We start from the raw sequence: 21260 nt of genomic DNA, 5'->3' as shown, positions 1-21260 counted from the left end.
GCTTTCTTACTAGAGGTCGTACGAATTGTTTTTCATAAAACCACGGAGATGGTGATCTGATTTGATACCCTACTTAGGAAGCCGTACTGGAATGGTGGACCTATCGAACGGAATTTGAGGTGGGTCTTCCTATACACACCTTTTGAGGGTGTTTTTTGTTATCTCATGAACACGCGCCTCTTAGCCTTTCCCAATAGGCTGACATCATTACTGTAACTATTTAGACTTTTCAACTGGACGTTAACGCTAGGATCACATTATAATTCTTTATATAGATCATTTTTTGATAAGTTTACATTTCTCTATAAACTTCTTTACAGGCATTCGATATAACGTGGTAATTTTATCTGTTTCCCTTTCACTTATACTCTATTTATGCTAGGTCACTGTGGTGATTCTACTGATCGGGCTTTTGGGACTCTGATATACACAATTCTGTCATCACTTGTCGCAATTCTTATTATTTTTTCCCTAATAGGGAAGCCTCCTTTTTCTTTGTTTATTGGATTCTATTTCAATTGGGCACATTGGTGATGTGTTACCATCAAGAGATGATTTTGTCTTCCGTCTCTCAAAATGTTCTCTCAATATGTTCTTTATTGTTTACATGTATATATTCCTTGTCAACTGCCTTGAAAAAGTCATTGTACCCATTTAGTACAGACGAAACACATGTTGGCTGCCTTGGATATTGGACGGCTGTACCTTAATAATGGATATTGGGTCTTCAATTTAATAAAGAGGAGTATTTTGGAAAACTCTGTCAACTACTGCATCCTGTCCGGTGATTTCTATTGAATATTGTGAATCCTCCAGAGACTTTTCTTATATGATCTGTATACTTATCTCAAGGAATTGGTTCTTAGACCAATTGGACGGACTTATGTACTTATTTTGAAATAAGGGTGTGCTTAAAAGCTGATTTCTTCTAAAGAATTGTACGGACTAGTCGTCTTGTCAACTTGCCAACAGCACTTCTGGGTAGTAAGTGCTTATAGCTTTACCAGCACCCCACCATATCAACATCATATTGCTGACGCCAATACATAAATGTTTTACTGTTTATGACAATTCTGTTTAATTGATGTGCGGTTCTTCACCCATTTTGGGGAACACTACTTCCTCATACAGATTGATACACAGGGTAGGTGGGTCACAATGAAATTGGTAAAACATAACACGGAATTCTACATCACAAACATTTATGCCCCCAACAAGGACGCCTCGGCCTTCTGAGAAGATCTCAGTAAACAAATTAAAACAATTCCAGACACAGCGATGCACATACTTGCGGGAGACTTTAATCTTCTCTTGGACCCAGCCTTAGATAGGGATTCACGCTGTCCTTTTCGTGTCAACAAGTCACACAAAGCTCTTAACAATGTATTTAAACGTTTTAATACGACTGACACTTGGAGGTTACAGAATCCCACAGGTAGGGAATACACTTTTTATTCAGCTCCCCATAATTCTTGTTCACGCATTGATTACCTGCTTATCTCCGACAATGATGTAAACAGAATAGATCAAACTTCCATTGAGCCAAGAGTGATCAAACTGCGTATCTTTGCAAATAAGGATCTAACTAGCTATTAACCGACCCCGACTACATCTCAGTATGGATGAACAAAGAAAGGTCAATCATCAGTGGCATCCCTTTACCTGCTTTCCTAACCCTGGATATCTCTTCCATCCCTCATTCTAAATATATCATTCAAAATACTAAAAGAGCCCTACTATGCCTGGTCCAAATGTCAGGGGACAAAAATCAACAAATCCAACTTAGCCTCTCTATGGCGCAACCCTTACCTGAAGGTAGATGGAGAAATGTTATTCTGGGAAAAATGGTCAAAAAACTGCATAAACCTAGTCAAAGACCTCTTTACAGGGAAACAAGGTTTGGTTTAGACTCCTTAGATTTAAAAAAAAATTCTGAAACTAAAGGCACAGCTCAACGCTATGTTCAATAATACCCATCGACCCGTCGATCCTACCGGGGATACTGCAGCTACTTAAGTCAGGACACACTGTATCTAAAATATACAAACTTTTATCCCAAAACCACGCAAATCGCACTTGAAAAGCGAGATAAAATGGGAATCTGAATCAAACACTAGAAACATCCCCTTCGCCTGGGACAAGATACATAAAACTCTCTTCTCAAATAAAATCTCTCCAGTACTATCCCAAACGAAACTTATGCTAATAAACAGAACATATTGGACCCCTGAAAGGATCTTTAAGCTTAACCTCAGTCAGAGCCCTATATGCTGGAATTGTAATGCACATGTGGTAATCTCGCTGACATGCTCTTCCAATGCCCCATCCTGCAAACATATTGGGACAAAATATACAAGGGTATAAACAAAATATTCACTATCGACGCCCCCCAGGGAATTCTCCTATAGCCTTCTGGGATTTTTAGATCCATGCTACCGGATGAGAATGACCGCTATCTGTTAGATCTAATGCTTACACTTGCCTGCAAAATAGTACTTGATAAATGGAAGAACTCCAAAGAAGTCTCCTTCAGAACGTGGCAAGAATGGTTGTCCTTTCTAAGAGGGGCTGATAATATCTCCCTACACTCTTCACCCTGGCGCCCTCCACATAGAAAGTTATGGAGGTCCCTTGATGCCTTTTCCCAACAAACTAACATATGCACTCTTTTGAACCTCTTTATGACTACCATTGCCCTAACACCCTCCCTATGGATCTCAACCACGTACAGGAGTCCTCTCGCCGGTCCTTCCACACAAGGATTTTTCCACATAGGAATTGCCTCACGCTGCCCCATTACGTCTTTATAGTACACAGTCCGATTCGATTTGGGCAGACGTGTGAGTTTCTTGTTAATTGATGTTTCGATACTAGTTTTGCACTTAGGATATGGAATGTGATTACTATACTACTGTATTTGATGTTCTAACAGGATATCCTTTTAATGCATCATATACAATTTTTATGTCTTCAATTGTACACCTGCATAGGAACCTTATCATAGACCGACTGAAGAATGTGATATATATAGACCACCTGTATCTCTAACATAACTGTAATTCCAACTGCCACTTAAGTGGTATCCTCTTTGCTTCTTCTTTTGTCGTTCTTACTTGCTTTATATTTTATTATAATTGTCAGTATAATTGTTATTGTTATTATTGTTATTATCATTTATATTGTTCTTTTCCTTGAAAACCCAATAAAAATAATTTGAAAAATAAAACAACAGTAAATTGACAGATAGACCTGGCAGTCCTTATATGCCAATTTCTATACTTTAGTCTAAAAGATGCAGCTGCCACACATTCATGCACATAAAACTGTCAGAATAGAGAATCTAATTTCCGTTTGAACTTTGGCAAAATGACAAAGAAATTAGCACTGACCGTTCCACCTTCAGTGGTTTGAAAAAGCGGAAGCGAACAAAGTCTCCGGCAGTTGGTGTGAATGCCCAAAAGAAGTCCTCACGCAGATAGGCTTTCTCCAACGTGAAGTGCTGGTATGTTTTGAGGCTAGTGCTGACCTCCGCAGGAGGGTTCACATGCTCTTTTCGCAGGGCTTGTTTCCCGAAGTCTTTATCCTTTTCACAGCAGAAAGAAGAAGCGTCAGTGATGTAGAAGGCAACAATTCACTGACATCACATTTAGCAAAGAACACATTTCTGCTATTCTTACCCAACACAAAGGAGGGTACCTACTTTCAGTTTCTGTATCTTTCCTGCCAAGGAGGAATGCGTTCCAACATGCTGGAAAAGGGAAGGCTTAAACCGAATTCTCAAGTTGGCTTTCTGTCGGTCGCAATGTTTCTAGAAGAAAAAGCAAAGCTTAGTGAAGTCTATAAGACAATATGCATAACAAATCACAGCTGGAAGACTTATAATAAAAGTGCAACAACAAAAATGGACCACTGCCTACCCTTAAAAACATGAAAAGTAAACTTTTTATTCTCTTTTCTTTAAGGAAAATTAGTTGCATTAAAAAATGCTTTATTTAAAAGCAATCACAGACGTGGTGGTCTGCTGACTCAACAGGCCACATTCCCTGTGATGGCAGTGATTCCTAGTGGGTCACAATTTGCGACCTACCTCATTAACATTCATGAGGTAGGTTGAATTGCGACCAACTAGGAATTGGTAATTTGAAAAACGACTTATTAGTACAAATTATCACCCTCGTCGCAAACATAGTGGTCGCAAATTTTGAAGAGTTTTTTGCGACCAGTTATTAGTACATCTGGCCCCAAGTTACTTACCTTCGGCAATGCTCTTTCTGGTACAGACTATCTAACCTTCTATTACTCATCTTTTAAATATTCCAGACTGGATGTGGAAAATTTTCAACAGTACCTCTGCAGGCTGATAGACTGGATGTCTAGTTTTTAAAAATGTATAGGTTTGCTAGGATTCCCTAGGTGCCGGCAGAGCTAGGGTTCAAAATCTACAGCTAGGCACTTTGCAAAAAAAAGGGTCAGTTTTCACTGTGAAAATGTGTTGTGTCCACGTTGCGCTTTGGGCCGTTTCCTGTCCCAGGGACTAGGCCTACCCACACAAGTGAGGTACCATTTTTCTCAGAAGAGTTTGGGGAATGCGGGGTGGGTGGAATTTTGTGGATCCACGCAGATTCCAGAACTTGCCACCACAGAAATGTGAGGAAAATGTTTTGTTTGCTTTTTTTTTTTAACAAATTTTGAGGTTTGCAAGGGATTCTGGGTAACAGAACTTGGTGAGAGCCAGTCAAGTGACCCCATCTTGGATTCCACTGGGTGTCTAGTTTAAAAAAATGAACAGGTTTGCTAGGTTTCCCTATGTGCCGGCTGCGCTACGGCCTAAAATCCACAGGAAGGCACATTGCTAAAAACAAGTCAGTGTCTAGTGGGCTTTCTGCCGCCCTGGGGGGGTTTGGGGGGGGGGGGGGTGCCCCGATATGCCCCCAAGGAGGGCAGACAGACTGTGGCTATGTTTTTGGGGGGTGGGGTCATTGGTATGCCCATTCTGGGCAGCCCCCACCCCCACACATACAAAAGGCCAGCGTAATCGCTGGCGCCTAGAGGACTTTCTGCTTGTGGGGCTAGCTCAGCCCCCCGAGCACTGAAAAAGATGGGAGGGGTATCAATGGAAAGGGGAGAATCTCCCCTTTCCGGGGAGGGGCAGCAAGACTGTGGTAATTGGTTTTAGGGTGGGGGCATTATCATGCCCATTCTGGGCAGCCACCAGGCCCTACCTTATAATAAAAAAAAAAAAAAACCTGGTGCCTAGTGGGCTTTCTGCCCCCCCCACCCCCCGGGGGCAGATCAGGGGCTATTGCCCCCATCTGCCCCTGGGGGGAGCAGAAAGACTTACATTTCTCTGGGGGGAGGGGGAGGGGCATTGCCATGCCTTTTTTGGGCAGCCCCCACCTCAAAGTCCATAAAAAAATCCCTGGTTTGTAGTGGGCTTTCTGCCCCACCGAGGGGTGCAGATTGGGCTACTGCCTCCATATGCCCCCCCTGGGGAGCAGAAATATTGATTTCTAGGGGGGGGGGGCATTGCCATGCCCTTTTTGGACAGCACACACCCTAACGTCATAAAAAAAAAAAATCCCTAGTTTCTAGTGGGCTTTCTGCCCCCCCCCCCCCCCCCGGGGGGGCAGACTGGGGACTACTGCTCCCATCTGGCCCCTAGGGGGGCAGAAAGACTGACATTTCTCTGGCGGGTGGGGGCACTGCCATGCCCTTTTTGGGCAGCCACCACCCCAACGTCAATAAATAAAAATCCCTGGTTTCTAGTAGGCTTTCTCCCCCCCGGGGTGCAGACAGGGGAATACTGCTCCCATCTGCCCCCTGGGGGGGCAAAAAGACTGACATTTGTCTGGGGGGTGGGGGCACTGCCATGCCCTTTTTGGGCAACTCCCACCCCAACTCCCCCCCAAAAAATCCCTGGTTTCTAGTGGGCTTTCCACCCCCATCTGCCACACGAGGGGCAGAAAGACTGTTGCGACCACACAAATATGGGGAGAAAAGGCCTTTGCACAAGGGGCCGCTCCCCCCTCCCTGGTGCGAGTGGGTGGATCCCTGCTTGGGGATCGCCCTCCTGGGGTGATCCCCAAGCAGGGGTCCACTAGGGAAGGGTGCCATCGGAAAGGGGAGATTCTCCCCTTTCCAACGATACCTCTCCCATGTTTTTCGGTGCTCGGGGGGCTGAGTTAGCCCCACAAGCACCGAAACTGAGAAACAAACCAAGTTTCAGTTACGATTTTGTTGCAATGAAATTCAATAATAGGCCTGGGAAGGTTGGAGAAGCTCTTCCCCCACCTCCCCAGGCAAGAAAAAAAATGGGAAATCCCTCTGCTGTCTGCAGCAGAGGGATTTCCTGAGCATGTGCTCATGACGGAATGGTTCCGTCATGAGCACACTAAAACTTGTGCTCATGACGGAACCATTCCGTCATGAGCATGGAAGGGATTAACAATTGCATCTGCTAACTTATAAGTGTGTTATTATTGCTTGTATGTATGTGTGTGTGTGTGTGTATATGTATATATATATATATATATATATATATATATATATATATTTTCATATATTCTTCACCTAACAGTCCGGATTCAGCGCGCACATTCTCCCAGCCGTGCGGTATTTCGAGGTCGAACTTAACCTCGTAACAAACTCCTCATCAAGAAAGATTACCGCACTCCATGAATCACCAGTAAGAAAACAAGTTCCTTACCTGTAACTTTGGTTCTCCAGTATTGGTAACTTTCATAGATTCCCATAGCTTGTACCATTCCCCGTCGTCGGAAAGGGAGTCTCGGTAAATAAAAATAACATAGCAGTAGGTACAAAATAAGAAGGAAAGGCCTAGGCCTCATCACATTTTGTAGCATATCCACCTCTTTTTGTAAAAGAGACCAAAATAAAGCAACAACCAATCGGAACAGCCTCACCCCACAGAACCTTCCTGAGAGAACCTTAGAGGCTCAGATTTTCGTAGCCGTTGTGTAACAGTATAACAAAACATACTGAAGGCTGAGCTTTCCCAGGGGAGGACGGTGGGCGCATGGAAATCTATGAAAGATACCAATACTGGAGAACCAAAGTTACAGGTAAGTAATTTGTTTTCTTACTCCAGTATTGGAACTTTCATAGATTCCCATACCTTGTATCAGAGTAGCTAGCAGTCAGAAGCACATTTTGCTCTCCCCTCGCATTAAAAAACAGTGCAATAACATTTAAGAATAACAGTAAATATACATATAATTCCAAAACCAAAATGTGCCAATAACAAGATAGAAAGGAAGGAGGGAAGAAAGGAAAGCTCACAACACAATGGAAGAGGTTCCTCAGGACTGCCTGGCCTACAGCCGTGTCTTCCTGTGTCGAGGCCTCCAGGCAGTAATGTCTTGTGAAGGTGTGCGAGCTGCTCCAAGTTGCAGCCCTGCAGATATCTTTGATCTGGACCCCAGTAAAGATGGCTGTAGAGGAAGCCATGGACCTTGTAGAATGTGCTCGGACTCTACCCTCCAGGGGTTTGCCCGCTGCTGAATGACAAAAACTTATGGCACTGGCCACCCACCGAGCAATACCCTGCTTGGACAGGGGCAAGCCCTTGCGGGGAGTGCTAAATGAAACAAACAGTTGGGAAGATTTTCGGAATTCTTTAGTACGGTCCAGATAGAACTTCAAACATCTCTGCACATCCAGAGAGTGGAGTGTTCTTTCTGCCGGCGTAGAGGGCTGAGGAAAGAAAGCCTTAAGGATCACCAGTTCATTTAAATGAAAGTCCGAAGGCACCTTAGGTATGAACTTCATGTTAGTCCTTAGGATCACTGTATTTTTCTTGAATTGTAGAAAGGGTTCCTGGATTGTCAGAGCCTGTAATTCCCCCATTCTTCTTGCAGAAGTGAGAGCTAGGAGAAGCGCTACCTTCCAAGAAAGGAATTTCAAATCTGCTCGATAAATTGGCTCAAAGGGATGCTTCATAAGCTGGGTGAGAACCAAATTCAAATGCCACAAAGGAGGCGGAGAAACTGCCGCCAAATGAACCTTAATGGATGAATGAGCCAGCCCCGCTTTAGCCAAAGACATGAAATATGGAAGAACTTGGTGAGGTTGAGATGAAAAAAGGGTCGAAACCCTCCTGCTGACACCAGATGCAGACTAGCCCTGGCCTGAGAAAGCACCTCCTTAATCTCCTCCGAGAGATCTAGCCCAAGAAACTATCGCTGCTCAGGAGCCATACTGTTAGGTATAAGGAGCGAGGGTCCAGATGCCAGATCTGGCCCTGGGACATCGTGAGAAGGTCTGGGACCATCCTTAGCTGCTGTGGAGGGACCAGGGAGAGGAGATGAAGCTCTGTGAACCAGAACTGCCTCAGCCAAGCTGGAGCTATTAAGACCATCTTGCACGGTTCCATTTTGATCTTCCTGAGTACTCTGGGTAACAACGGAATGGGGGGAAAGCACATACAAATGCACCTGACCAGGCTATCGAAAGCGCATTCCCCAGCGATCCTCGATGGTGTAGCTTGCTGGCGTAAAACTGGCATTTTTTGTTATCTGGGGTTGCAAAGATGTCTATTGCAGGTCTGCCCCACCGGTGAAAGATTTCCTGCAAGACAGTCTGGTTCAGTTCCCATTCGTGGCTGACTGACGACAGCCTGCTGAGCATGTCCGCCTCTTCGTTTAATATTTCTGGAAGATGTTCTGCCTTCAGAGATATCCTGTGAAGGATAGCCCACCTCCAAATCCTCTGGGCTTCCTGTGACAACGTAAGAGATCTGGTACCCCCTTCTTTGTTTATGTAGTGCATGGCTGTGGTGTGGTCCATGCGGACAAGAACCGTCGATCCCTGCAGCCGTGGAAGAAAAGCCCGTAGAGCCAGACGAATCGCCCTGAGTTCCAGGAGATTGATATGAAGAAGGCGGTGCTGAGGCAACCAAGGTCGCTTACATGTATATCTTGTAACACCGCGCCCCAGCCTTCCAGCGAGGCATCTGTAGTTACAACTTGAGGAGCTGGATCGACTACGAAGGATAGACCTTGGGATATATTTTGTTCCTTCGTCCACCACAAGGCGGCCTTTTTCATAGCCGGAGTGATTATTAGGAGTGATTATTACCTGGTCGTTGAAGGATCCGTCCACTTGTCGCCGTTGTAGGTCGAGCTGTTCCTGAAGTGAACACATCCGTAACCTGCAGTGAGGTATTAAAGGAGTGCAAGAGGAAATTGTTCCTAGCAGGGATTTGTAATGACGAACTGAAAGACACTTTCTTCTTCTCAACAGCTGAGCCATGGACATCAGTTTCCCTTGCCTTTCGAGGGATGAAGAAGCCTTGTTGAGAGTCGTGTCCAGAATGGCTCCTAGTAATCGTGCTTCCTTGGACGGAGAGAGAGATGACTTTTTCCAGTTGAGAATCAGGCCCAGATTGCTGAACAGACGCGTACATGCATCGACTGTTTTCTCCGCTGTCTGTCTGGACGGGGCCTTCAGCAACCAATCGTCCAGGTATGGAAAGAATTGAAAATGCTGCTTCCAGAGGAAAGCTGCCACTGGCGCTAACACCTTGGTAAAGATCCTTGGAGCAGACCTAAGTCCAAAGGTAGAACCCTGAACTGAATGTGGCTCTTGCCTACTGTAAACCGTAGAAACCTCCTGTGGGCTGGATGAATGGGTATGTGAAAATAGGCATCCTCGAGATCGAGAGTGGCCATAAAAGCTCCAGTGTTGGGTAGACGTAAAATGTCCTGGAGAGACACCATCCGAAAGGATTGTTTTATGAGATTGGTGTTTAGCTCCCTGAGATCTAAAATGGGGCGACACTTTTCCGGCATCTTCTTGATCAGAAAAAATCTTGAGTAGAAACCCTCTCCCTTCTGAGGAAAAGGGACCGGCTCTACAGCTCCTTTGATGAGCATCTGATGAACTTCGAGCCGCAGAAGACGTAGATGTTTCGAAGGCATGGCGGCAGGGGGGCTTGTAAGGTGGAAGATGTACAAGTTCCAGTGTATGGCCACATTGAATGATGTTGAGTACCCAACGGTCTGATGCAATCCGTCGCCAATTGTGGAGGTATTGAGATACCCTGCCCCCCACCGATGTTATCGCGGTGGGGGTTACTGCAGGAAGAGCCAGCACGCCACTATTGTCGCTTACGGGTGTTACGCCCCTGACGAATCTGTTTTCCTCTTGAGTTAGACATAGAGAAAGAAGAGGTCTGGCCTTGTCTTTGATAGTAAGATGGACGATAAGACTGAGGCGCTGAATTATAAGAAGGATACCGTTGCTGCTGGTAAGAACCTCTGTAGGTCGTAGTACTCCTTCCTCTGGCTCCACGGAAAGGAACCTTTCGATATTGTAGGGTTCCTAAGGATCTTGCTGTCTCCGTATCCTTTTTGATGTTTTGGAGGGCATCATCAATATGTTTACCGAACAATGCCTCCCCATCAAACGGAAGGTCCAGGATTTTGTTCTGGACCTCCGGCCGGAACCATGTCGCCCTCAACCAGCCTTGGCGACGAAGAACAGCTGCGCCTGCAAGCGAACGGAAAGCCGTTGAGGCAATGTCCATTGCGTAGTCAATCTCAGCAGATGTGACCTCTCCCTCTTGCAAGATCTTCTTTGCTTCCACTTTGTTTTCCTGAGGCAGCTGGTCTAGATATGGTGAGAGGTCACACCACATTTGACGATCGTATCTTGCAAGTATTGCAAGCACATTCGCCGCTCTAATCAGAAGACTTGCCATCGAGGAAAATCTTTTCCCAGCATTATCTAGGCGTCTGCCTTCCTTATCCGGAGGAGTACTAAGAGGTGCAGAAGGATTACGTGATTTATTCTTAGCCGCCCGAGATATCACCGAATCCGGCTTAGGTTGACCTGTTAAGGATGCTGGACTTTCTTCAGGGGCCTTGTATTTTTTCTCCAGACGCGGCAAGACTGGAATGACAGTAGCCGGATTCTTCATTACCTTAAGACCTTCCTCCCAGACATGGCTGACAATAGGAATGGAACTGACAGTCTTCCTATAAGGTTCTTTAAAATCATAAAGAAAACATTCAGTTTGAACTGAAGGCATGGGAAGTTTAAATTTGCCTGAAGCTCTTTCCATCAATTTATGAAACCCCCCCAATGTCTGCCGGGGGAGAATCAGCTGTATCCGGTGTTGGAGAAGCTGGGTCCGGTATAACAATCATCCCACCGAGTACCCTGGTCCGCCTGATGATATCGCCCTGATCCTCGTCCGAGGAATCAATCTGCAACTCTGAAACCACTGGATGTGAGACTGGACTGGTAAATTGAGGTTGTGAAACCATCTGGGACGATGATCTTGGCGAAGACACAGAACGAGCTGGTGGAGCAGAAACAGTCTGCTTCAAAGGAAGTGAAGGAGGCTGGGAGAATCTCCTCCTATAGTCCTGTAACATGTCTTGAAGATCCGTCAAGAGGGAAGAAGGTACAGAAACCATCTCCTGTCTAGTGTCTTCGTGACGTTGAAAAGGGTGCTGATAAGAGTGCCCATGAAGGTATTCAGCCTCAGAATCAGTGTCCTGGCACTTGACCAGAAGCTGTGAGGGGCTATTGGAATAGCCAAAAGAATCATCGTCACCCTCAGAATCGTCTTCCTCCTCCAGCAACAGCGTGGGAGGAGTAACCATTCTTGAAGAAGTCATGACCGGCGTGATTTTCTTCAAAGAAATGGTAATCTTCTCCGGCGGCGGTACCGTCGACGGAGGAGAAGCAAAAGAAATCGTCGTCGACGAGATAGTCGACGAAAGACCCACCAACGACGAGCATATCGCCGACGATGAAATAGGCGTCATCGACACTGTCGTCGATGAGACCGTCGACACTCCCGCTGTCGTCGTCATCACCGTCGTTGTCGTCAAAGCTCTCGTCGACGTCATCGTCGTTGAAGCCATCGTCGTCGACACCGTCGTCGACACCTTCGCCGACACCTTCGTCGACGTTGAAGGAATGGTCATCGTCGTCGACGAGCTCGTCAACACCAGCGTCGACGGATGGAGACTTGAAGGCACCGTCGACGAGCCCGTCGACGGTGGCACTGTTTTGACTTGTACCTTAGAAACCTTCGTCGACGGAGTCTTTCACAGCGTTGTCGACGATTGACTAATCTTGTCAGACTTCTCAGATGACAGAGAAGAAGGCTTTTTAAAAGGTTTATCAGTCTTTGCCACTGCTCCTGCTGAAGGTAGTCCTTCCTTCTCCTTTGCACCATGGTGAGGAGATTCGCTAGGACTCCGGCTCTCAGACTCACGGGGGGTCTTTTTTTAGGCCTTTGCATGACGGTCTGTAGATGGAGAAGGGGAAGCCCTACCCCTCTTCACTGACCTTCTGGATGAAGTGGCAGTTGATGAATCATCGCTATCGCTTGATAGTGTTTCCTTCCCTGACTTCAGCTTGTGGCGCCAGGTGAGAAGGCGACCCTCACGGTCCCGGAGAGTCTTTGTGGCAAAGGTGCGGCAGATCTTGCAGTCCTGAGCCTTGTGGTCCGGATACAGGTAGTAGATGCAGTCTTTATGCCTGTCCTCCACATACAACCTTTTCTTGCCACAGGTGGAACAAGCCTTAAAAAGAGCTTTCTTCTCCTTGTTAGACATTCCAACAGAAAAATGCAACAATTCTGAAGAAAAAACTTCTGAAAAAACAGTAGAATATGGTTGAAATGAGCAGAGCTCAAAGGAGACTCCCTAAGCACAAAGTGCGGTAGAAAATCTGAGGCTCTGAGGATCTCTCAAGAATGTTCTGTGGGGTGAGGCTATTCTGATTGGTTGTTGCTTTATTTTGGTCTCTTTTACAAAAAGAGGTGGATATGCTACAAAATGTGATGAGGCCTAGGCCTTTCCTTCTATTTTTGTACCTACTGCTATGTTATTTTTATTTACCGAGACTCCCATTCCGACGACGGGGAATGATACAAGCCATGGGAATCTATGAAAGTTAATCTAATCACAAGAATACTCCACTGGATGTGTGGAGGAGGGAACAAGAGGCGTGGGGTTCTAGGAGCTAGCAGCCTCCAATACTAAATGTTTACCACAAAAGAGCTGCTCCTAGTGTGATAACCCAAACGAGTTACAAGAACGTCGTGAGTGTGGGCATCTCACAAAAAGTTACGGACTGGTCTCACACACCACCTGGTGTCATGCTTCATCATTGACCAGTCCTCGCCCTCCAAAACCTTCGTTTGATGGAGGGCGGGCATACACTTGACGACAAGGATGCACTTCTAAGTGACTAAGTGGGGGCCCGTGAATATGTGAGTGAGGTTAAAAATCATTATAGTAGTCAGAGGAGGTTTTTTTTGTTTGTTAATATTTTTATTGAAATTTTGCACATAAAACAGTAAACATTGGCATCAAGTTCCATAGAATACCGACCCAGTGAGAGAGCAACGAAACATTCATGACATTTTTGAAAAGCAGTGAGCTCCTTTTGGCTTCGCGAGACAGTTTTCATCACATTCTGCAGACCAGTTATATATCGTCTAATCGTGGTCACTTAAGTCTGAGTCTGAGGCATCGCTCGGGGTTCACATATATTTCCTCTATAGGCATTCCACCCACCTCACACCCGAGTCCATTTTCTGGGGCAGCCTCTATGAAGATAGACAGTTTTTTCGACCACCATTGTGGAGTCCATATCCCGGGACCACTGGGCAAGGGTTGGAGTTTGTCTAGAGCCCCATCCTTGGGCTATATTGCGTTTCGCCAACATAAGTCCCAGTGTTACCCAGAGTTGTGTGACCTTATTGAGATCTGTCGGTTCCCAGACGTTGAGGAGACACCTCCGCGGCTCCGGGAGTGTCGGGACTTTGGTCACTTGGGAGAGTGTGCGCAGAATTCCCTTCCAGTACAGAGTTATGGCCGGGCATTCCCACAGGGTATGTATAAGGGTTCCCTCCATCCCACACTGCCTAAGACATAGCGGGGAGTCCGCTCGGTTAAGTTTAAATAGGAGTGTCCGGGTGTAGTATGTGCGGTGCAGAATTTTGAGTTGGACCAGACGCAGTTTGGATGAGATGCCCACTTCCCTAGGGGAGGAAAGCGCCGCCTGCCATTCTGCTTCGTCAAATTCCCCCAGCTCGGCCTCCCATCTACTTTTAAGAGCTGCGAATGGATCTGGCCGGTTGTTTATCAGTTTTCGGTATGTTAGGGAGGTCGCCCTCTGCGTCAGGTGTTCCGTGAGGAGCCGGTCTTCCAGTGGCGATGACTCCGGTAGCCGGGTCCCGGACAGGACTGCCGCCTGGAGTGCGTGACGGATTTGCATGTACCTGAACCCTTCGGTGTCAGCCAGGTCGAAATCTGCTTGTAATTGGGCAAATGTGACCATTTCTCCCTTCTTCCAAAGGTCACCCACCCTGAAGATGCCAATTAGATCCCATTGATGGAACCCCTTGGTAGTGCGCAGTACCCCCAACTGTTTCGCCTCCCACAAAGGAGTAGCTTGGGTTATTTTCCCGGCCCAGCCCAGAGCTCGCTGCGCCGCAAACCATAGCCGGAGGGTGTGCGTCGTGGGGCCCGGGGGGCAGTGGCCTCTCTTGTGGTTGTAGAGCGCTCCCATGACCCCTCCAGCCCCCAGCAATTGCCGATCCATACGATACGCCGGGTCCTCCCCTGGCACATGCAACCACTGGTTTATCACCGTAAGCTGCGATGCCCAATAGTACAGTCGTATGTCTGGGAGGGCTATACCACCGTCGTACCACCCCCTGGTGAGCTTATGGAGTGCTATCCGCGGCGTCTTGTCTTCCCACAGTAGGCTGGAGACTTCCGCGTTGATGGCGGCGAAATACGTTGGCGGCACCGGGAAGGGGGTATTTTGGAGTACATACAAAAATCTAGGGAGAGCCATCATTTTGAAGAGGGCGGCCCTCCCCAGCAGCGTTAAGGGCAAGGAGCGCCAGTGCTTGACGTCGCTACAAAACCGATGCAGTGGCTTCGTTAGATTTTCAGCTACAAATCGTTCCCTGTCAGTGGTCACATAGATTCCTAGATATTTGAACCCGTCCGTCACCACCCGAATCTCACAACCCCGTGGGAGCCGAGGCGGGGAGCCTCGGAGCATATAGACAATGGACTTTTCCCAGTTAATCTCAAAGCCAGATACCCTCCCTTACGATGCACAGATATCCAAGAGACAAGCGATCGAGTGCGCAGGGGAGGCTAAGTATAACAGGATGTCGTCAGCATAGAGGGAAACGCGATCCTCCCACCCCATTGTCCACCTTAGTCCCCGGATCACCGGGTCTTGCCGCAGCCAGGCCGCAAGTGGCGCCAGAGCAAAAAGGAGCGGGGAAAGAGGGCAGCCCTGTCGCGTGCCCCGCCCCAACGGAAAGGGGTCTGAGATATGGCCGTTGACCACAACCTGTGCCAGTGGCTCGGTATACCAAAGCTGAATCCATGCGCACATCTTGGGGCCGAGTCCTACGTGGCGAAGGACCGCAAAGAGGAACGGCCATTCCATCCGGTCGAATGCCATCCGCGCGTCCAGCGAGAGGATGGCCGCGTCCTCCTCTATCGAGGAGCGGCGCGCGAGAATCCCGTGGAGCCGCCGTATATTTAAGGCGGTATTCCGGCGTGGCATAAATCCCGATTGGTCCGGGTGTATCAGGGTTGTGAGGTAGGGCTGCAGCCTTGTCGCCAGCACCTTTGCCAGACCCATCGCCTCAGCATTCAGCAATGAGATTGGGCGATAGGAAGCGCATTCATGCGCTGGTTTGTTAGGCTTCGAAATCGCCACTATGGTAGCCACTCTCTGGTCCAGGGGCAGTACCCCTGTCGACAGGCTGTCGTTGTACATGGCCAGTAGATGTGGGACTACGTGGGCAGCGTTCGATTAATAGAATTCTATCGGAATTCCATTTGGCCCCATCGCCTTCCACGCACGGGGAGCGAGTATTGCTAACGTGAGCTCTTCTGCCTTCAGGTCCGCCTCTAGGGCATCTACCCCCGATGGGGCCAGCCGTGGCATCGCGATGTCCCGGAGGAAGGCCTCGTTTTCCTCCACCGTGGACGAGGCCTCCGGTGTATAGACCTTCTTGTAGTGAGCCGCCAGGGCCTCTACGATTTGCCGCGGTTCCGACGTGAAGTCTCCCGAATCTAGCCTGATACGCGCCACCCAACGCGCCGCCCGTTCCCGCCTCTCAAGCCAGGCCAGCAGTTTGCCCGCCTTGTCTCCCAGCTCGTAAATAGTATGCCGTGCTGCCACCTGTTTGGCTCGTGCGGCTTCCCAAAGATAGGAGTTGTATTCCTGCCGCGCCATATGGGCACTATGCGTGGTGTCATCATCGATATGCGTGGCATGGTTGGCCTCTTCCTCTTTCACCCCTTGCTCGAGCCTAAGCACCTCAAGCTGCTGGGTCCTCTTATAGTCCGTAACCATTGAGATTGCTTGTCCACGAAGGACTGTTTTGTATGCCTCCCACAAAGTCGTAGGGCCTATCTCCGGGTCCTTGTTTTCAGCAAAATAATGTTTGGTTGTCGCCTGAAGGGCTTTACGAATTTTTGGGATTTTGAGGTATCCCGGATGAATTGGGAATATCCTGCGGTTACGTGGGGTAGAAAGTGTAAATGTGATTACTACCGGAGAATGGTCCGAGATGCCCCTGGGTAAATGGGAAACGTCTGTCATGCCCCTCAACCCTATGGGTGATGTGAAGATATAGTCTATGCGGGATAGGGTGTTGTGAGCCCCTGAGTGAAATGTGTATTGTCTGTCTTCAGGACAGTGAGCCCTCCAGGTGTCTATGAGGCCGAGTGCCTCCGTGAATTCGCGCAGTTTGGGGGTGGCGCCACCGTGATCTCTGAATGATGACCTGTCCAGTAGCGGGTCCATAGTTGCATTGAAATCCCCGCCCATGATGAGTTCCCCTGGTGGTAATGTCAGCAGGAATTCCCCCAATGCCCGGAGCGTATCCTGGTGGAGTGCCGGTGGATGTACACAGTTACCAAATTATACACTGTCCCTTCCCATTGGCAGGTGATCGCTGCGAATCGGCCCTGCTCCTCCCTACGGGAGTCAACTAAAATCAGAGGGAAGCGCTTGTTTACTAATATGCCAACCCCTCGGGACCCAGACGTGAACTCAGAATGTATCGCCATCTTAACCTCTTCGACGCCGATGACGGAACGGTTCCGTCATGCACGTCGGTTGGGCTGTGCTTATGACGGAACCGTTCCGTCATGGCCCCGCCCGCGCTCCGAACTTTCAGCACCGCGCGGGAATCCGCGCAGCGCTGAAGAGGTTAAAACCCCATCTATCCAGTGCTTTCGTGGTTGAGCCGACCAGATGCATTTCCTGTAGGAGTGCCACCGCCGGCCCTTTGCGCTTGAGATATTGTAAGACCAGCCCTCGTTTAATCTTATCTCCCAGTCCGTTCACATTCCACGACAGAATACTAAGTGTGGGACTGTGTTGCTGTGCTTGTTCCCCCGTGGAGCTAACGGTGGCCTTCTGGGTGGTACTATGTGATTCCCTTGTCATGTAGGGTGGTGGAAAGTATTCGCCGCCGCGCGTCTCCCCTTGGATCTCTAACAGGCCTGAGTTGCAAAGTTCACCAATGTGTGGTAGCTAAACCTAGAACAGAACACAAACCAACTTTCCCAAGACGCCCCCGTCCCCCCTCCCTCCTCCCTGCCTCCCTGCCCAGCGGATTTAAAACTACCCGCCACCCCAACTTAGCAGAGTGCACTGGCGTAGCTAGGGGGGGGCGAGGGGGGCGGTCCGCCCCAGGCGGCACAATTTTGGGGGTGGCCGCGCGGCACTGGTCGCCTGTTGCGGCCGTGGCGGCTTTTATAATTTATTTTGGTACACTGTGTCCCCAAATAAATTATAACGGATGCCGCGGCCGCAACCGATCACCAGTGCCGCGCGCGCGGGCGCGACCCAGTTTGAAAGTGTGCGCTGAGCGCACTTAGCACTTACCAGCCTCCAGGGCCGTCAATCACTCTTGTAGCGCGAGCGCTACCAATGACGGCCCTGGGCAACGTAAAAAAAACCCATGAATTTAGTTTGGCCAGCCCTGCCCTCGCGATGAGAACGGCGTAGCAGTGATGCATCACGCGCTTCACGCTACGCGCTCTCGCGCTCATTCTGGCCTGGGGGCAGTCTGCTGATATCTGGGTGATGTGATGGCGCTGGAGACAGGTCTGGCGGCTAAAGAAGTTCGAACCAACCTCGCCCCTGCCTGCCATAGAGACCCTGGAAGTGGAACGAGTCACGCGTGAGGTAAGAGAAGAGTTTTCTTACAGGGCTTTAAGTGTGATGAAAAAACTAGGGGGGGTGTCTCACAAAGGGGGGTGGCCGATTTAATTAAGGACGTGGCTTTAAAACACTTACCCTTAGCATAGTGTGCCGCCTGACTTGTATTTTGCTGTTTGTCATTGCATTCAGCTATGTGATACAAGAAGTAACACCATACCTACAACCATATTGCCAGCACTCCCTTCTTTGATAACCGTTGCTGGCATATTTTTCAGTTTTTTCCCCATGCATAGAGCGAAAGAAAAAAAACAGACTGGTAGTTTGCAAACTACTGGGGGTCTCTCTTGCCATCTCAATAGAGGACGCACTCTTACTACGTCATCACAAGGCCTTTCCCCCTCTACCTTTGCTTCTGCCTCCCTTAGGTGGGTGCTGCTTCTCTCTGCATAGTGGGCTGTTATCAGGACTTCCACAAAGCATGTGAACAGTGTGATCACCAATACAAAAGTCTTCACTGGCTATTCGCACAACAGCTGTTTTCTAAGTTTTGGTCGTAAACCTGGAGGACAACTAGATTTTTAAATATATATATATTTATTTATTTTCTTTTATTCCCAGTGATGCTTTGGATAAAGTAGCCCCAAGAGAAATCTTGTCATAGCTTCAGAACGAGCCATTTTGTGTTTTCAGACAGATATCGAGTTGTGAGAAATCTGGCATGGGAGGTGGGGTACAGGCAGCCACAGTCTCTTGTACCCAGAGGGAGTTGTGCTGTGGATGCCTACATGTTGCCGCCCTTCAGATATTTACATGCTCCCCAGAGATCTGAAGCAGAGCACACTTCTTTCACTTATTCCAGAAATAGGGATGCTCTAGTTTGTATCATTGCTGCTTTCGGATCATCGCTGCAATTACTGCCCAAGTGATGAATAATGTCAATAAAACTGATTCATTTTTATTTTTTTGATACCTACGACCAGGCCCGGTTCTAGAGGGTGGGCCAGGCCCACCCAAGGATTGCCCTGGCCCACCCTAGGCCATTGTGAACTGGAAAATGAGCGTTTTTCATGATAATCCGATGATCCGAATGTCTCACAGTGTCTTGAAGCCCCATTGTGCCCTGCTGCTCTCTTTTTGAATTGCAAGCGCAGCAACATTGTGGTATTATCACCAGGGCTTTAAGTGGAAGCTTTTTCAATATTATATGTAACAAGCCATAGTTGCAGCTTAGTTATCTTATGCAACTAATAACCATTGACAAAGCCAATAGTCCTGACTTGTTGTAGGCTAGAATAGTAGTATAGAAGGTTAATATGCCTGCAAAGCACATCATGTAATATGCAGATGACAGATTTTTTTTTATGTAGTTGGGTAAGGTTACTGCTTTGAACACCGATCCTTTTGTTACTTGCAGTTCATACATAGTAAACCTTTTAATATAGCACAGTGAGCTATTTAGGATATGTGACTGCTACAACTTTTAACCCTCACTGACTCATGCAACACATCTTGTACACTGATTTACACGCTTGCATGATTTTTTTTCAATCTGTATGTTATGTAAATCGCTCTGACACTGCATAGGGATGTGTAGCATTATAAAAGAAAGTAAAATAGTGCTATTTAAATTGTGTGTAAATACTGGGACCGACCAACACATCTGAGATACTTACAGTTCATGCACTTACATAAAGGGGCCTAACAAAGTCAAAAGCATGCCTCTCTTAAGTACCTGTGAAGAGATAACCAGCTGTGTGCTTTTGTTTCCCTCCGTTGTATTTACATTTAAATGTGAAGTTCCAGGCCACTCGATCAAAAGGAGGCCTAAAGGCCCCTTAACTTGCCCTTTATCGTTGTTCCAGCTGGAGATAAATATGAAAAAAAAACCTTGCTGCCTGCACGTTGCTGCTGGGAATGAAAAGCAGACAATGTGCAGGTGCTGCTGAACTTGTCTAGGAGTCTGAAAATTACACCTGGACAAGTTCAGCATATTTCTGTGGGGCCAACTTCTTGGCAGGGTGGACAGCGTTCACCCTGTGAAAATAATGGGTGGACGCTGTGCACCCCGGAATTGTGCCCTGGTTGGTGTCTTTCAGTGGCTGCATGGTTGTTTCAGTCCGAGTCCTGGCGATTCACAAATAGAAACTTACCTAGACTTTTACTTGCTCATCTACTAATGTAACAGATAGGCTAAAACCCTGAGTAGGAACCAAATGGCTATCTATACATCATCCTGAGCAGTAGTTAATGCAAAATTAATTCACACAAGCTTTTGGATTTTGGAGTGTATTTTTATCCAAGGCGAGGGGTTAGTCTACCAGTGGCTCTGACAATTTCTTTTGGTCATAGAAGTCAAGGTGTTTGAAAGAATGACAAGCTGGGACGTGTGCAAGCCTTGCAGTTCTTTACTTGACACATTATTATTATTTTACTGTTCTTGTAGACTTTTAACACTGTTGGTTACCATGAAAGTAATGTGAAAACAAAATCGCAGAAAAATGTAATGTTTCTGGTTTCTTCTGAATATTCAAGGAGTGCCGCAGCGCTGGAGCAGTTTGTCCCGGGTCTTGGATAGAGTTGAACATGCTCCCATGGCTCCTACAGCTGTGTTTGAGGATTGTGATGATAATGCGTCGCCCCTCCCTGTTTTTTAGCTTTGGGCCCCCGGGCAGGCTGTGCACCATGTGTGTTCTGAGGCTGCTATGAAGGAGAGATGCACTATTAAAAGCTGTTTTTGGGTCCCAGGAGCACACGTTTTTTCATTCCCTGGAGTTGGTTGCTAGTGCTTAAAGTAATGACAGGGCGCGACACCTGGTTGTTGCCTTTGGGCCACCAGAGTGGGCTTTGTATCTGGTCTGTGTTGGCAAGGTGGAGCTGACTGACCCCTTTGTGCTGCGTTTAGTTCTAAGGGCACACAGTGAGTCATTCCCTGTGAATAATTAATTTGCTGTTTTTGAAAGACAAAGAATCACAGGCTTTGACACGGTTACATTGGTTTTGGGTCCCCAGACCACATCACGTTTGTGCAGGTCCCCACTGCTTTAATGGAGGGACCATGATGT

At 47.6% G+C, this 21260-nt stretch overlaps 1 protein-coding gene across 3 annotated transcripts in view; it reads right to left on the bottom strand.

Moving 5' to 3' along the window:
- The window catches only part of MGAT4B (alpha-1,3-mannosyl-glycoprotein 4-beta-N-acetylglucosaminyltransferase B), a 1507233-nt gene that overhangs the window by 389155 nt on the left and 1096818 nt on the right, over positions 1–21260 (bottom strand). For all 3 annotated transcript variants that reach the window (XR_014966618.1, XM_085617756.1, XM_085617757.1), the window contains exons 10-11: positions 3701–3808; positions 3390–3583 (exon numbers count right to left, since the gene is read on the bottom strand). Coding sequence is in view for 2 of the 3 variants with exons in the window: in XM_085617756.1 (XP_085473882.1) it covers positions 3390–3583; positions 3701–3808 (302 nt within the window). In the remaining variant the exon portion in view is untranslated. The remainder of the gene's footprint in view (positions 1–3389; positions 3584–3700; positions 3809–21260) is intronic.

The sequence above is a fragment of the Triturus cristatus genome, chromosome 7 (genome assembly GCF_964204655.1).
Source record: "Triturus cristatus chromosome 7, aTriCri1.1, whole genome shotgun sequence".
Lineage (NCBI taxonomy): Eukaryota > Metazoa > Chordata > Amphibia > Caudata > Salamandridae > Triturus > Triturus cristatus.
The sequence above is the reverse complement of the archived record's forward strand: the minus strand, read 5'-3'. Positions and strand labels throughout refer to the sequence as shown.